General features: G+C 32.9%; 1 protein-coding gene across 1 annotated transcript; it reads left to right on the top strand.

Moving 5' to 3' along the window:
* The first annotated feature begins 1,553 nt into the window (after positions 1-1,553).
* On the top strand, positions 1,554-2,780 carry LOC142617462 (uncharacterized). Its single transcript, XM_075790337.1, has 2 exons — positions 1,554-1,904; positions 2,008-2,780. The coding sequence occupies exons 1-2, from the start codon at positions 1,554-1,556 to the stop codon at positions 2,578-2,580; spliced, it is 924 nt and encodes a 307-aa protein (XP_075646452.1). The 3' UTR covers positions 2,581-2,780.
* Positions 2,781-17,820: the final 15,040 nt, after the last annotated feature.

Here is a 17,820-nt window from a genome sequence, read left to right as displayed (position 1 = left end):
TTAGGATTGCATAGCATGGTCGTTTAAATTATCATGTGAACATTTGCTAGGCTTATGGTTGTGCAGCAACTTGTTCTGCTTGTGAGTTTCATGAAGTGATGGAATTTGCGGTGTTAACTTTGTTACATGGTATAATGTAGTTTGTATATCATCTATATCTGTCATTTCTCTTCTTCTTTTTTTTTTTTTTTCAGTTTATTGGTGTCTGGTTGGTTTAGCAATAGCAGCTGCAGCAGCAGCTGCAGCTGCTGGGGCATGCGTGTATTTGAGGGACATTCCCATGCCAATATTAGGTTTCTTTAATTAGGTACTCCTCCTGTTAGCCCTGAATATGAGTATATGACCCATATCTTCCTTGACTTTATTTCATTATATTTATTTGTACTTTGTTAATTTGTTTTGGGGACTTTAGTTTATTCTTACTTCTGAGATGTTGCCCCATGCTGCCCATTACCCCATTATCAAATAGCTCAGGTCATCTGTCTGCCAAAAGCATTTTCTCCTCCTAACTAAACAAGCAAAAGAGGATAAATATTAATAATGAATGAGAGAGGGAGAAAAAAAAATGGTTATATAGCTAGGGTTTAAAAATGAGTAATACGGTAAAAATGGTCTTTAAAAATTGGGGTTAGGCAAACTATTGTGAGTCAACCCCAATCGAAATGATGGGTGGTTGATTTAGCAATAGCAGCTGCAGCAGCAGCAGCAGCAGCTGCTGGGCATGACCCATGAAATGCTAGCCAATTTAGGATTTGATTAATGTAGGATCTTGGGAGACTTGTTAGGAGGATTTGGGACTGGTTTTGGAAATGATGGGTGGTTGATTTAGCAATAGCAGCAGCAGCAGCAGCTGCATCAGCTGATGCTGCATCAGCTGCTGGGCATGACCCATGAAATGCTAGCCAATTTAGGATTTGATTAATGTAGGATCTTGGGAGACTTGTTAGGAGGATTTGGGACTGGTTTTGGAAATGATGGGTGGTTGATTTAGCAATAGCGGAAGAAGCAGCTGTGCATGGGCATGCCCAGCAGTACATGATCACTGATGCCGCATCATGGGCATGACCCATGAAATGCTAGCCAATTTAGGATTTGATTAATGTAGGATCTTGGGAGACTTGTTAGGAGGATTTGGGACTGGTTTTGGAAATGATGGGTGGTTGATTTAGCAGCAGCAGCAGCAGCAGCAGCAGCTGATGCTGCTGCTGCTGATGGGTCATGCCCAGCAGCTGATGCAGCATCAGCTGCTGCTGCTGGGCATCAGCTGCTGCTGCTGGGCATGCCCAGCAGCTGATGCAACATCAGCTACAGCTGCTGCTGCTGCTGGGCAGAGGCTGGAACCAAGGCTGTAGCTTCTAAAATTTTTTTTCCCACATATTTTTTTTCCCACATATTTAAAAAATATGAACTAGTTACTTGAGCAAATTGACACATATTTAATTATTTTCACTCATTTATGTGTAAACTTATTTTTTATGTTATTGATTGTGCGTTTTTTGCATTTTTTACAATCTTCTATCTTTTGCATTTCTTATGGTTGGTTAACTTTATAGATGGGAAAAAATACCACTTCCAACCCCGAGGTAAAAAAGGCTAGAGCAGATTGGGATATTAATCCATCGTGGACAACTACTTTTTGTAACCTTTGTGTGGAACAAATTCAAGCCGGGAATAGAACAAAAGGTGCTGCCTTTAGTTCCGAAGGTTGGTTCAATTTGGTGACCAAATTTTGTGAGGAGACCGGTCAAAACTATGATAAGGACCAATTAAAAAGTAGGTGGGATGTATTAAAAGGTGATTGGAGAGTGTGGGAAAAATTGAGGAATCTTGACACAGGTTTAGGTTGGGATGCAGTGAAGGGAACGATTGCCGCTCCTGATTGTTGGTGGAACTCGAAGTTGAAGGTGAGTTGAGTATTTTATTAATATGTAGTTACTTGGAGATAGTTTTTTTTTTTTTTTTTTTATATTATTCTTATATGAGTGAAATTACAATTACATTTTGTAGGAATTACCCAAAGCTAAAAAATTCCGAGAGAAAGGTCCACAGAATCTAGAACAACTTGAGATAATGTTTAGGGATGTTGCAGCAACTGGGGTAGCTGCATGGACCCCTTCTTCAGGTACATTACCTCCAACAATGCCAAAAGAGGGTGCTGGTGATTCAGATGGTAGCTCCGAATTTAAGGATAACCAATGTGACATGAGTTTAGACATTGGTAGTTTGCAGCAAGGAAATACTAGTCAATCACGTAGTTCAGGACAAAAGCGAGCTAGTGAATCAATACCCTCACAGAAGAAAAAGAAGAAGATAGGAGGAGCTGCAATGTTGGACAATCGTATTAGTGAGTTAATAACTGTATGTCAGAATAGGTCTGAAGGTACTTCTCGAGAGTCACCAAGTTCAATTGATAATGTAATGGCGATTGTGAAAGCACTTCCTGGAGTGGATTTTGCGTTTGTGGTTGAAGCTTCCATTCTCTTTCTAAAAAAGTCACGTAGGGAGATGTTCCTAACTTTTAAGGACCCAGAGTCACAGCTGAAGTGGCTACAAGCAATAATTTATAGGCAGCAGAAGTGACTAACCTGATGTGGTATTAACTATGTTGTATTAGCTTTAAACTAAGTTAGCTATGTTGTATGAACTATGTTGTATTTGCTATGTTGTATTAACTTTAAACTAAGTTATGTGATATTTAGTATTAGCTTTGGACTAATATATGTGTAATGCAAACATATTTGAAATTTTCATTACAGTGTTATGTACTTGATGTTGTGAATTGTGTTGGTATGTTGTGAATTGTCTTGATTGAATATTTGTTATTTTGTTGTGTAGCTGAAACCAATATGGATGATTATAATGGTACTCATGAGAGTGGCCATTTTATGGAACTATTAATGGATGGGGATTACAGAAATTATTGTGATGATCATGATGGTAGTGATTATAACAATGTTGACAATAATAATGATGGTCATAATAATGATGGTGATAACAATGATGGTGATGATGATGATGATGATGATGATGATGATGATGAAAGTAGTGACAGTGATGATGACAGTGATAGTGATTCTGACAGTGATGATAGTAATGACAATTCTAACGAGGAGTTTTACCAGCTTGTGACAGTTACCTGTGAAGCAGTTGTGACATATTTCAATAAGTACATTAGTAAGACTCCTTGTCATGATTCTGAACAAACGGGGTGGGATTGGCTAAGACGCTGTATGGAAGGTAATGAGACTTTGTGTTACAATATGTTTAGAATGAGAAAGGAGGTGTTTCATAATTTGTGTCAAGTTTTACAACGTGACTTTGGACTTCAACATTCAAGGAATATAAGGTTAGAAGAGTTAGTGGCAATCTGTTTACTGATACTTGGTCATGGAACATGTAACCGAATGGTTCAAGAATTATTTCAGCATTCGGGTGAAACCATAAGTAGACATTTTGAGAAGATGATCACTCTGTTAGGTGCTCGCTTTGCAGAAGCATATGTAAAGCCTTCGGATCCAACTTTTAGTGAAGTTCCAACCAAAATACAAGACCATCCAATTTATTGGCCACATTACAAAGTATGTGTACTATTGTATATTTGAATAAGTGTTATTGTCTATAAGATAATACAATGCATGTGGAACTGAAAACTATTAATGTTTTTATTAGGATTGCATCGGTGCAATTGATGGCACACATGTGATAGCGATTGTACCTACTGAGAAGTCCATTCCATACTTTGGAAGAAAGGGATATCCAACCCAAAATGTGATGGCTGCATGTGACTTTGATATGTTATTCACATTTGTTTTGCCTGGATGGGAAGGTGCAGCACACGACACCCACATTTTTCTTGATACTATTCGTACACAAAGTAACAACTTTCCGCACCCACCACCAGGTTTGTAATTGGTTAATCAATTGTTCATTATAATGACATATTGTGTGTGTGTTTAATACAATTAAATTTCTTTGTTTAGGGAAATATTATGTAGTTGATTCTGGATACCCAATGATGCAAGGCTATTTGGCACCATACAAAGGGATATCATACCATCTTCAGGACTTTCGAAGGAGAGGTGGAGGCCCTAGAACTAGACATGAAAAATTTAATCATGCTCACTCATCTCTTCGATGTGTGATTGAGCGCACTTTTGGTGTGTGGAAGAATAAATGGAGAATTATTAGAAACATGCCATCTTTTCCATTCCATATCCAAATACTTATTGTATCTGCTACTATGGCTCTTCATAATTTTGTTAGACTAAATGATAGGGATGATAGGGAGTTCATAAATGCCAATGAAGATTCAATTTCTAGAAGAGAACGTAATAGTGAAGCATGTAGCAGTTATGAGCAAAACTCAGGAACTTTAACAGATCCTGCAATGGTGGTTCTTCGTGATTCCATTGCAAATTCTATTTGGGGGGGGTAATAATTAGTAGTTGTGTATTTTTTTTTTTGTATAATATCATGTAGTACAATTTATATTTGGATTATTGGTATGTATTTTATATCTTTTTACATTTTTATATAGCACAATTTAAACTTGGATTATTGGTGTATATTTTATCATCTTTTTACATTTTCATTTTGTGCTTCATGATGATGAAAATTGTTTAGATTTAATTAATATTAATAAGAAGTCATTAATGGTAATAACAAATAATTATGCCACTAAAAAAGAATAATTGCCCAAACATTATTAAAATAATACCAATAATATAAATTTATTATTATTATTATTATTTAGTAAGTATATGAAGTAGTTGAATTATAAGTATGAAATAAACTCCCTTATATATACATTGTCCTTTTTGGTAATTTGTCCCTCAAACTGCAACTTTTATAGTTTTAGCCAAACACTCAGCTTTTTCAAAAAGCACTTTTTAGCAGCTTTTACCAAACACTCAGCTTTTTAAAAAATCACTTTTTCATTATGCACTTTTTCAAAACTCAACTTTTTCATTATGCACTTTTTTAAAAAGCCCAACCAAACTCACCCTAAGTATCTTGCAGTTCCCCAAATTTGGTTGGAGGACATCCCTAGTGATGTTGACTCTCTTGTATTGATTGATAGTAGTTTTGCTATGATTTGAATAAAATTCATTACTGGTTTCTCAAAAAGAAAAAAAAGGGATCATCCACAGGGACCAAAATATTTTTCACAGTTTTAATTTATTAAAAAAAATTAAATAATAGTAATAAAACCTGAATTAGGATCCAATTAATTGGATAAAAAAATTTAAAGAACAAACCCATATTTAGGGCTTATGGTAAATTGGTACTAAAATTAATCATGTTTAAAAAAATGGTCCAAAAACTAAACTAGTAGCTGCAAGCCCGTTAATTTGGGCTAAAAAATATGTACAGAGCTGAATAATCAATGCAAACCATTAATTTGGGCTATTAGCTCTTTTAATTTGTGGCAGATATGCTTGTAACCCGTCCACCTATTGGTCACTCATATTTTTCCTAACGGTTACTATGCCTGTTTGTTAAGTTTTTAAGTTATCTATGGAAAAAATTATCACTATTAGCAACGCGTTTATTTTCATTGATAATTTGATAGTAACATATTAGCAATGACGCTGTAAAACTTTTTGTAACAAAGCATTTGCAACAATATTAGCAAAAAAAAATGTACATACTAATAATTTATTATGATTTGGACAAACTATACAACATACAATAATTTGTACATATATATAAATTTCATTTATGATGTGTTTGTCATATTTAAATATATTTCTTAAAATGCTTTAAATAATTTACTGTCAGTTTTATCCTAGTTATACGCAAAATGATATGCCCTTAAATATCCACAATGGGCTACTTAAATGACCATTCATTTCTTTTCCTTTTTTTTGCTATGTCGTTATTCATTTTGTTGTCAGAATTATTATCTAATTGAATTGATGCAATGAGGATCACAATTATGTAAAGACTATTAATTTATTGGGTCATTCTCCAGTACTTCCAATATTTTTAGTGGGTACGGTACCCACACAAATCTCAACCATTAAAACTGTGTTGTTTTAATCTTAACCACTAAATTTAAGTTTAGTGGAAACCTATTACCGGTAGACCAAGTAAACATATAAAAGCCAAAAGAAAAAACAGTGGTTCCTCTTCCCCGTCCTCTCTCCGTCCTCCCTCTCTGGCATTCTCTTAAAAAACCCAGATTCCTTCTTCTAAAATATGTCCATCAATTTCACTGTAATCTCATCGGCATCCCTATTTACCAACCGCTGAAAGTTTCTTAAAGGATCAAATCTTTTGATTTTTAAGGTAAGGATAGAATAAAACCCTAATTTCTTGGTTGGTTTTTAAGAATTTTTTGGAATTTCGCTCTTAAATTTCATTGTACCACAACGTTGGCAATACTTCTATACTGAAGAGGTACTAATTTGGTTATTTCTTTTCAAGTGGCACTGAAAGTGCTTGTTGAAATGCTTCATAGGGATTCGGTTTTTCTAAACTTGCTGTGGCTTTGTGTTCGATGATCAGGGGTTTGGGTTTTTATTAGTGTGGTGCTGAAATTTGGTTTTTTTTTTTTTTTTTGTTAGCAAAGGAGAAGGCCACACCTTTTGTATTTAAGGTGGAAGGCTTTTTATAAAAAATAAATAAATTTTTTTCTACTATGTCTTAACTCCTAAGGAGGAGTTGCTATTGCTTTGTTTCTATTTCATATCTTTTCTTTGGTGTACATCATTTTAATTACTCAACACTATTATTTATAGATGTAGAGAGTCGGTTGGTTTGGTTGATTCCTTGAGTATGTTGAAAAAGAAAGTAGCCGGTTGTACTTATGTTGCTACTGCACATCTCAAAGTCAAGGTTTGAATTTTGTTTTGAGTAGTTGTTTTCTAGCGTTAGAGTTTAAGAGCTTTTGTGTTGCATTTTGGCTTGCTATTTTCCTTGTTTTGGAAATAGCATCACAAGTTGTTTCTGGTGTCTGAGCTAATAGAATTTTCAGCTGATTTATCCCCCCAAAAAAAAAAAAAAAGATTAAAGAGATTGCATATCAAAATAACAAAATGTTTTGATACATCCCGTAATTTTCATTTTTGTGAATTTCACAAGGTAAATTGAGTTTTTTTATATTCATTTCTTCATATCACTATATGCTTATTTTATTTCTTAGAAATTTGTTCATATGAAACAAAAAGTGCAAGACCCTTGGGCAAATGCTGTTGAGAACATTTGTAATGCAACTAGTTATGTCTAGTGCTTAGTCCAGAGAGTTGATACACACATAAATTACAGAAATTGAAAGATTCAATTCTAAGGTCTAAGCATTCAAATGGTTGATTTGTGTTTAAATTTTAATTAGGCAAGATAAATAAGAGTGAAAAAGAAAATTAACAGGAAAATTAAGAGCACTTCTTAACTAGTTAGTGCTTCTCTTTTACTTTCTTACAAAATTTACATTTGGCTTTGTGTTCTGCTCAGAAATTGCTTGATTATTTCATTGAGTCATTCATGTAATAATACTATTAATTTTGCTAACTTGCAAGTAGACGTACTGATTATTAGCTTTGCACATTCCTTTTATTTAAGGTGTAAATGCACTTTTAGTCCTTACATTTTGGCTTTTTTTTTTTTTTTGGTCCCTACATTTTAATTTCACCACTTTTAGTCTCTAAATCAATTAGTACATGTTATTTTGGTCCTTTCCATCAATCAACAACCGGAAATATCTAACGTGACAAACGGAGTGTACTGTTGACACAGTAAATGCTGACGTGATGAATAAAATAATGATAAAAAATTTTATTTATTATTTAATAAATGCCAAGTCAGAATAAAATAATAATTAAAAAAAACATTTTCATGTTTTTTTCTAAATTTCCTTTAAAATAAAATAAGATAATTAAATTAAAAAAATTTATTTCTTTCATTATTTTTTCTGAAGAACATGTTCATGTTCCTTGTGTTCATCCCCAGAATATGAATCATTTTCTTAGATCAATAAGAGTTAAACTTTATTACAAACCCATAAAAAATTCACACAATCAGAATAAAAACTTCCCCAGATCATAAGAACACAAGAACACAAACCCAAATAACAAGAACAATACTCAGAATTTCTATTCCAAATTTTGTATACATTCTTCCATCAAAAATCAATCGTAAGTTAAATAAAAAATGGGTGCTGTGTTCTTCCACAAAAATCAAAACCTAAACCATCAAACACAATAACCACCACCACAATTTGCCACACTAACCCATATCCACCAAGACCAAACCCGAATGACCTCTAGCACCACCACTACCAAATCCATCACCACCGAATCCTACAATCAAATTTCAACCACAACTCAAACATATTTTGAACCATTGAACAACCCAAACCTCCTACACCATCACGGAACAAAGAAAGAGGCACCGAGTGGGTAAGTCCAAGAAAAGAAAAGATAGAGGGAGAGATCAAAGAGGCTACCTTGATGGTGGCTGGTGGCGGTGAATGGTAAGAAGGAAACCATAGCCGCCACCACCGATCTAAGTTTCACAACACACACAAGGGGGAGATGCCATGTTGCCTATCGTTTTCTCTGAACCATGCTGCCCACCAAGCACCGAAGCCTCCATAATCAAAACCTAGAAAAGGGATAAGCAGATCAGCTCGCCATTGGTTGACGAGAGAGAAACCGAACCACCGCCAGCCACATATCAGCCTCTCTCTCTAAACCCAGATCGTCATTTATTCTCTCTTCTCTCCTTTTTGGTCAGCCCTCAGGTGATTCCCTCATCCACTACAAGTCTCAAAAGTTGGCTGAGGCTATTGATAAAATGATAGTCATTGATTTTGGTCCCAGATCACTCCCTCTCTCTCTCTCTCTAAACCCATATCGCTCTCTCCCAGATCACTCTCCCATATCACTCTCTCTCTCTCTCTCTCTCTCTCTCTCTCTCTAAACCTATAGTCATCGTTTTTATTTTTTTATTTAGTTAAAAATTAATAAATTAATTTTTAAAATTTATATGCTAATGTGTCATGAGTGATGTGGATTTTTAATAATATTTAAGACCTTCGTTTACCACGTCAGATATTTCCGACTGTTAACTGACGGAAAGGACCAAAATAACACACGCTAATTGATTTAAGGACTAAAAGTGGTGAAATTAAAATGTAGGAACCAAAATGGAAAAAAAGCCAAAATGTAGGGACTAAAAATGCATTTACGCCTTTATTTAAATTTGTATTGTTGAGTTTTCAAACATTGTAATGTAAAAGCAAATTTACATGGTTTGTTAGTGTATTAGTAGTATTCTTTACTACTTTTTTCTTTTTCTTTTTTTCTTTATGGGTAAGATATATATTATTAACAAAAAACAAAGTACAAAACCACATAGATCTTTAATAACCCTGCACTCTCTATACAACACTCTATAGAGACTAGAGTTACGGCGAATATGGGCTTTTGCCCTTTTCGCAAAAAAAAAAAATCAATATGTTGCCCCTATTTCCCAAACTAATTAGGGAAATGCCCCTCTTTTGAAACTCGATTTTCTCAAAATCAAGTTAAGCCCTATAACAACGTTTTGAGGAGCCTATAGTGACGTTTTTAAAGACCTATAGCAGCGTTTTGTAACTCGAGCTCCATGAAATCGAGTTATAGGTTAAAAAAAATAAAAACTTGCATGTAACTTGATTTCATGGAGGTCGAGTTACAAAATGCCGCTATAGGTCCTTAAAACGTCACTATAGGCTCCTTAAAACATCTCTATAGGGCTCTAGAAATTTTTTGTTTTGAAACTCGATTTTGAGAAAATCGAGTTTCAAAAAAGCAGCATTTCCCTAATTAGTTTGGAAAATGGGGCATTTGCCCTTTTTTTTTGTGCGAAATGGGCATTTGCCCATTTTCGCTCTAGATTTACAATAACCAAAGAAATAACATAAAGCTCCCTGGAAACACACAAATATCAGTGACAGGGTAAAACCCCACTTCTATTAACAGCAAATACACCCAACTCCTATAACATTAGAAAAGAGAACTTCTTTAAAACAAACCAATGATCAACTCCCTGCCCAAGCTTTACCTATTTGCTTTAGTTGACAGCCACAATTACATGCTCTCTCCTTTCCCTATCGATTTAAAGTAAAAGTCTTAACTAGTCAGATAAAAGAATGACACTCCAATTCTTTCCTTTATGACTAAATTTTTATGGATTGTGATCTAATTTTACAAAAAATAGCCATCTTTCATCTTTGGTAACTCATAATCTTATGGAAATTTTTGGAATAAAAAACTATAGACTTTGTATCTGGTATGATCTGCCCAAATTGAATGACTTCCCAGGGCTAACTCAACTATATGGCTGTGTGCTGCCTACTTCCTGGTATTGCAGTTTTCAAGCTATAACAAGTTTTGTCCATGTGTTTAAAGATTGCTTTGAGAAAATTCTACAGATACATAATGCATTTCATTTCTACATAAGTTTATCACTAATACAATCATCACATAGTTTCTTGCTTTTTCTTTTATTTTTTCCCCTTTTCCTGTGTTTTATTGTCCAATTTATTTTATCTAAGTTAACTCATTGCTTCTTCTTCTTCTTTTTTTCTCCTTAGAAAAATACAAAAGCATGTGCTTATAAAAACAAAGTTATTGACAATTGGAGGAAATTGAGATCTTGTGTGGGATGGATAGAGCTATTGGAGTTGGTGCAAAATATATGGACAATGCAATTGAAGTTATGACTGAGGAAGGAGAAAAGTGATGAATTCTCCTATTGCACAACAACACATCAACATTTGGTATCAATAAGTTATGCAATTGAGCCTTGAAAAAAAAAAAAAAAAGAGTGGAAACAATCCACTTTGAAACAATTTTTTAGTTTGAGATTTTGAATGTTGTTAAAAAAACCCATGTATTTTGGGTACTCTCTCTCCCTCTAAAATATTTTAGTTGGCAAGAGTTGGCAAGACATTTTCTTTTTTTTTTAGTTGGCTATGATGGAAGATATTTAGTCATTATCTTGTCGATTGGTCTACCAATGGCTTCTTTGTTTTGAATTTTGTGTAAAAAACACATTTTGGATACTTTATCGTCTCTCTTGAAATAGAACTTTCTAGTTGTTAAGAACTTTGAAACAATTTTTTAGTTTGATATTTTAAATGTTGAGAAAAAACTCATGCATTTAGGTTCTCTCTTTATGTTGATATAGAACATTTTAGTTGTCAATAGTTGGGGAGAAAAAATTTTAGTTGGCTATGATGATAGATTTTTAGTCATCATCCTGTCAATTGGATTATCAATGGCTTTTTCATTACCTCATATATTTATTAAAAAATGTTACTAAAATTAAAATGTAGAAGGTTTAAGAAAAATAATAATTGAAAAAAAAAATTTATTGATCTTAAATCCAAATCCAAATTCAAATTTAGGTATCTAAACAATGAAATTTCAAATCCTTCATTGTATAAAAAGACCTAAACAAGGAATTTAAAAAATCAATGGATTTCAAATCAAGACTTTTTAAATCCATTAATTTCAAAGTCAATGGGTTTCAAATCAAGCAAATAGAGTTGTTGCATAAAATTTTTATTTTCATTTTGGTCTTGCGAATAGAGGTTTCAAGGGTATCTTGGTCATATTTTAGGTTCCATGGTTATTATAGTCATTTTTTAGGCTTTATAGTAATTTCGGTCATTTTTTAAGTTTCAAGGTCAAGTAGTAATTTTTTTGTCCCAAGGCTATTTTGGTCATTTTTTAAATTCGTGATTATTTCAGTTATTTTTTGGGTTTTATAGTGATTTTGGTAATTTTTTAAGTTTAGGGTTATTTTTTCATTTTTTAGGTTCTAAGAGCAACCACATCAGTTCGTGTAAAAATTTCATCTATTTTACACAAAAAACCTCCTTTTAAAATTTTACACATTCATTTTTACAAATCACTCACATCAGTTCATCTATCATACCACTTCTATTAATTAAATAATAATTTCCTCACTTTTTTTAATTATATCTCTCCAACTACCGCACGCCTTCTCTTTATTTTTTGGTAATTTCTCTCTCTCTCTCTCTCTCTCTCCTTCTCTTCATTTCTTCTCTGCATTTCTTCTCTTCATTTCTGATTCATGTCTCTCTCTCTCTCCTTCTCTTCATTTCTCTTTCGCTCTCTCTCTCTCTCTCTCTCTCTCTCTCTCTCTACCCATCTCTCTACCCATTTTCCAGCTCCAATCTCCGATCTACAGCACCGATCTCTGATCCACGCCGAGCCCAGTCGCGATCTTCGATCCACGCCGAGCCCAGCCGCAATCGCTAATCCTCGCACGCCGAGCCCAGCCGCAATCTTCAATCCTCGCACCACCGAGCCCAGCCGCGATCTCCGATCCACGCCGAGCCCAGCTGCGATCTCCGATCCTCGTACCACCGAGCCCAACCGCGATCTCCGATCCTCGCACCACCGAGCCCACCCGCGATCTCCGATCCACGCACCACCGATCTCAGCTCCGATCTTCGATCCCCAGCACCTCCGATCCGCAGCTCCGCCAACCAAAGCATCGTGGGTGTGTTTGTGTATCTGTGTGTGTTTTTTTTTTTTTTTTGGAGCAAGTGTATGTCTGAGTTTGTTACTGAGTATCTGTGTTAATTTCTCTGAGGATGATACTGAGTTTGTTGAGTTCGTTGAGAACGGAGAAGAGAGAGTAAAAATGAAGCGAACGGAAAGGAATAAAATAATCCATACACGAGCTACAGTACTCGTGTATATTTACACGGTACTATAACTCGTGTATGGATTTTCACATTTTTAGCTATTTATACACCCACTGATGTGGGTGTTTTTTTGCATAAAATGTGTAAAAATTGTACTTTCTTTTATTTTACAAATTTTTAACTGAGCTGGTGTGGATGCTCTAAGGGTATTTTAGTAATTTTCTTGGTTTCAGGGGTATTATGGTAATTTGTGAGGAAAAAAAAAAGAAAACCATTGAATGTGACAAAAGTACCACCTAATGTGAGAAATGTACAGTCTAATGTGATGTTGGTACTGCCTAATGTGACAAAAGTACCACCGAATGTGATAAAAGAACTGTCACATGTGATGTTAGAACTACACAATGTGAAGATGAAACTGTTAAATGTGAGAAAAAAGTAAGGGAACCGCCCAATGTGACAAAAGAACTGTCACATGTGACAAAAATAGAGTAGATGTGATGTTGGTACTACTTAATATAATAGTGGAACTATCAAATTTGAGAAAAAAAAAATAAAGGAACCACTATATGTGATAAAAGAACTGTCAAATGTGATGTTGGAATTGCACAATGTGATAATAGAACCCTCAGATATGAGAAAAAAAAACAAGGGAACCATCGAATGTGACAAAAGAATTGTCAAATGTAATGTTGGAACTGCATAATGTGAGGATGAAACTGTCAAATATAAGAAAAAAGTAAGAGAACCACCAAATGTGAGAAAAAAACTATCACATGTGATGTTGGAATTGCACAATGTGAAGATAGAATCGTTAAATGTGAGAAAAAAAGTAACGAAACCACTAAATGTGACAAAAGAACTATTACATGTGATGTTGGAACTACACAATATGAGAATGAAACTGTCATATATGAGGAAAAAAAGTAAGGGAACCACTAAATGTGACAAAAGAACTGTCACATGTGATATTGAAACTGCACAATGTAACGATAAAATCGTCAAATGTGAAAAAAAATAAATAAATAAGGGAACCACCAAATATGTTGAAACTGTATAATGTGAGGATGAAACTGTCAAATATGAGAAAAAAGTAAAGGAACCATCAAATGTGATAAAAAAAACTATCACATGTGATGTTGGAATTGCACAATGTGAAGATGAAACCGTCAAATGTGAGAAAAAAGTAACCTGATATAACAAGTTACTTATTAGTGGGTACGGTACCCCTTTTTTTGGGAGTACCGTAGAGATACCCTAATTTATTATATGACAGTTTTTGGCATTCCAAATAAACAAAATGTTTTTGGTAAAAACATTTATGGGAAATTGCTCTATTCTTTAGACTTTTTTTTTTTTTTAATTCAACCGTTTTATTTCTTATTTAATAAAATGTTACCCATTGATTCTTCAATTTCCCCTTCCTTTATCAAGGTGACGCCGTTTAGGAATTAATCCTCACTACCCACATTACATCTAATATTCACCCACAATTATTAGAAGTTTAGAACCAACCATTGATATTATTTTCGTGAAAAAAAAAAACCATTGATATTCTCCATAATGCTTTTCATTTTGATATATATAGACCAAGCATCATCCCCTTCCCCTGTATATATATGTGTGTGTATTTCTCCAAAAAAAAAAAAAGATACTCATTATTGTTGAGTCGTCCCACATCGGTAAAGTGTGATATTGAGAAGGAGTTTATCATCAGTAAAGATACTCATTTGGTGTTAGTGTGTAAGTGTATTCCCTTATTTTATCTCATTCCCCTATATATATGTGTGTGTGTGTGTGTGTGTGTTTCTCAAAAAAAAAATACTCAGTATTGTTGAGTCGTTCCACATCGATAAGGTGTGATATTGAAAAGGAGTTTATCACTTACTCCACAACACTAACTGTCGCTTGCAGTTTGGTAGTGGCGTGTGAGTATATTTTTTTTATCTCATCCCCCTTCTCCTCTGTGTGTGTGTGTGTGTTTCTCAAAAAAAAAAAAAAAACAATAGAACAAGCTCAAGTAGAAATTTAAAAGAGGCATTCTTGCAATTGAATATACATACCTTTTACCAAAAAAATACATACCTTCTTCAATTCCTCGTTTCTTTGGCCATCAAATTTTATGTAAAGTTGTTATAGAAACAAAAAATAGTGAAGGGTTAAGGAGGAGAACAAGTTCACGGTGATGTGTGACAATGAATTTGAGGTTCCATGTCAGAATGAATAGTATGAAGACATTGCATTTTTTTTGGTAAGTCCAACTTTGCTTCACATAGGATAGTCCAATTTTGTTTCCCGCTCTATTCCTATGCACTAACGTCAAACTTAAATGATCTACGTACTAACCTCTAAATACGACTTTTTAGCTGTTTTAAGTCATCCATATTTGTCCATTGCAAAATCATTTTTTATTTGGAAACAAAAATCATAAACTCATACTAATTATTATGGAAGTACGAAATAAACCTGCCAAGATCAATTTGGTAACTATTATTTTAATTTTTTTTCTTAAAATACATTAAATAATTTACTATCAGTTTTATGCTACTCACACTCAAATTGTCATGCCCTTAAATATCCACAATTAGCTACTTAAATTTCCCGTGTAAGGTATTCTCTCTCTATCTCAAATTGCTATATCAAATATTGTTTGATCAAGATGTAATAATTTTCTTTCAAATCTAAAATTTTGGTAATGCGAGGTGCAAATTCAAAGATTGATTTGCATTTGAATTTGAGATATTTCATCTAAATATTGTTTTTTCTTTATTTTATTAATGTACAGGTTATGTGATTAGGATTTGAGCATGATGATTCCCGCCAAATGAAAACAATTGGTGAAAGAGCCAGCACACAAAAGATCAATTTGGTACAAATTAATGTCCCACTATTAAAAGAAGCAAGAGATGCTCCAAAAAAATTCAATCAAAACCCTTTAATTTCTTCCTTAATCTCTCTCTCACTCCGAAATTCATAATTTTTTTGATTTGTATTTAAAGCTTTGAAGCAATTCTCTCTCTATTTTTACTCTTGTTTCCAATTTGTAAATATTTATTTTTGTTTGATTAAGACATAGTAACTTTCCTTTCTCATCTAAAATTTTGGTTCGTGTAAATTCATTTTGTTAGGTGTAGTTTTAGCGGTTGATATTTAATTGAATTTGAATTCTTTCATCTAAATATTTAAAGTAATGTGTAGGTTGTATAATTGAGAATGATGATTTCCACCAAAGGAAAAAAATTAGTAAAAAGAACTTATTGACAAAAGGCCAATATTTAAATGAATGATCGAGATATTGAATTGATATGTAATTTCCAAATATTCAATTTTAAATATTATGCAAATGAAGAAAAAAAAATTATGTATATGTTGTGTGATTGAGCATAGTGACACTAATTAAAGGAAAATAATTGTTGAAAAGAACCTGCCAACTTTATTTGTATCAAGTTTTGCACTAAACAAAACAATTCTTATTATTGAAGTCTGAATTTGGTAAGGATGAGATGTAAAATTCATGTTTTACATAATTCAATAAGTAATTTCAACATCAGCTTTTACTTAAAACTCAATACATCCTACCACACATAATAATATCTCAATAAACTTAGAGTTAAGTTGAATTTTTATATAGGTATTAGAATTGATTAAGTGTGGTTATGCCTATTCTTTAATATGTAATATGATGATGTAGCATGCTAGCATTGGAGGGTAAAACTTAGGTTTTACACCACATCCTTATAAAATTTAATCTCTTATTGTTGTGGCGTTAACATTGATCAAAACTAATATTTGTAGCATAAGAAAAAATAAAAGTAAATTTTATTAAATAGCTATATTGACTACTATGCATTGTACGATTGAGTGGGAAAACCACTAAGTTTCACTAATCTAGTCTTTAAGTGCACTTAATAATATCTCGCATTCTGACATTTACAACTTATCTTTTCAAGGGCAATATTGACTACTATGCATTATATGATTTAGTGGGAAGGCCACTAAGCATCACTAATCTAGTCTTCAAGTGCACTTAATAATTTCTCGCATTGTAACATTTACAACTTACCTTTTCAAGGGCAATCAAGTTTAGCTTCTTCTCACAGGAAAAAAAAGGTTTAGCTACAAATTAAAAAGAGGATTACACGAAATAATAATAATAATAATAATAATAATAATAATAATTCTTTATATAATAATAGATTATTTAAAATAATTAATTTTAAAAAAATTGTCTACTTATAATATTTACAAATTTATTAATTATAAAAAAAAATACGAACTGTGTGAAGCCCGGGTTAACAACTAGTATTGTCAATTTGGTAGCCATAATAAACCAATTGCCTATAAATTGCTTGTTAGGGCATGACATTTGGCTTACCCTTTCACCGATGATATATTTCGATATATATCATAGAGTTCAATTATACATATTGTGGAGCTCTTCAATAACTAAGAAGATAAACAATCATCTCATTTATATATAGTTCTGGTTTTATATTTTTTACGTTATAAAAATGTATTGTTTCATTATTTTTTATTGAATTATTGCATAATTTATTGATTGAATAGTAAAACACATTTTATTGATATCAAATTTGATGTGTATGATAAATATTGAAAGAATATTTTATTTAAAAGTTTAATATAGAGATACTAAGAGATTTAATTTTAACAAAATTAATAATAGATATAACTTGAGTCAAAGCGTATGCCAGCTATGAGTATGATAAAATATTAAATCTATAATAAATTATGAAATAGTATTACATTGAAATAAAGTTATATCATATAAAAGATGAACTCAACTTTTATAAATACACACTTATTATGTACTACTGAGAGGATTTAGAGCATACATTTATACATACATAATTACATTATATATATATATATATATATATATATATACACACACACATTTATATACATACATGTGTGTATTTGTGTATAAAGCAAGTGCACGCATATGAGCACGTGCACAAGCTTCAAAATAAAGAGACAAATTTAAACCCTTTTGATATTGACATATTTGCAATTACAATAATAATAATAATCCCATAACCTCCCCAAATGCAATTCCGGGATAAAGAAGTATTTTTACAATATTTAAAGTATAGTTTTTGCTATATAATTTCTTAGACAACCATTTTAGGGAA

Source organism: Castanea sativa, chromosome 11 (assembly GCF_040712315.1).
Source record: "Castanea sativa cultivar Marrone di Chiusa Pesio chromosome 11, ASM4071231v1".
Taxonomy (NCBI): domain Eukaryota; kingdom Viridiplantae; phylum Streptophyta; class Magnoliopsida; order Fagales; family Fagaceae; genus Castanea; species Castanea sativa.
Note: the sequence above shows the minus strand (reverse complement) of the source record. Positions and strands in the feature narration are given on the sequence as shown.

What these genes read in the sequence shown, in the direction of transcription:
- LOC142617462 (XM_075790337.1), top strand. Translation starts at nt 1,554, where the DNA reads ATGGGAAAAAATACCACTTCCAACCCCGAGGTAAAAAAGGCTAGAGCA. An exon ending in GGTGGAACTCGAAGTTGAAG is followed by an intron (nt 1,905 to 2,007) that starts GTGAGTTGAGTA and finishes TACATTTTGTAG; the next exon opens with GAATTACCCAAAGCTAAAAA.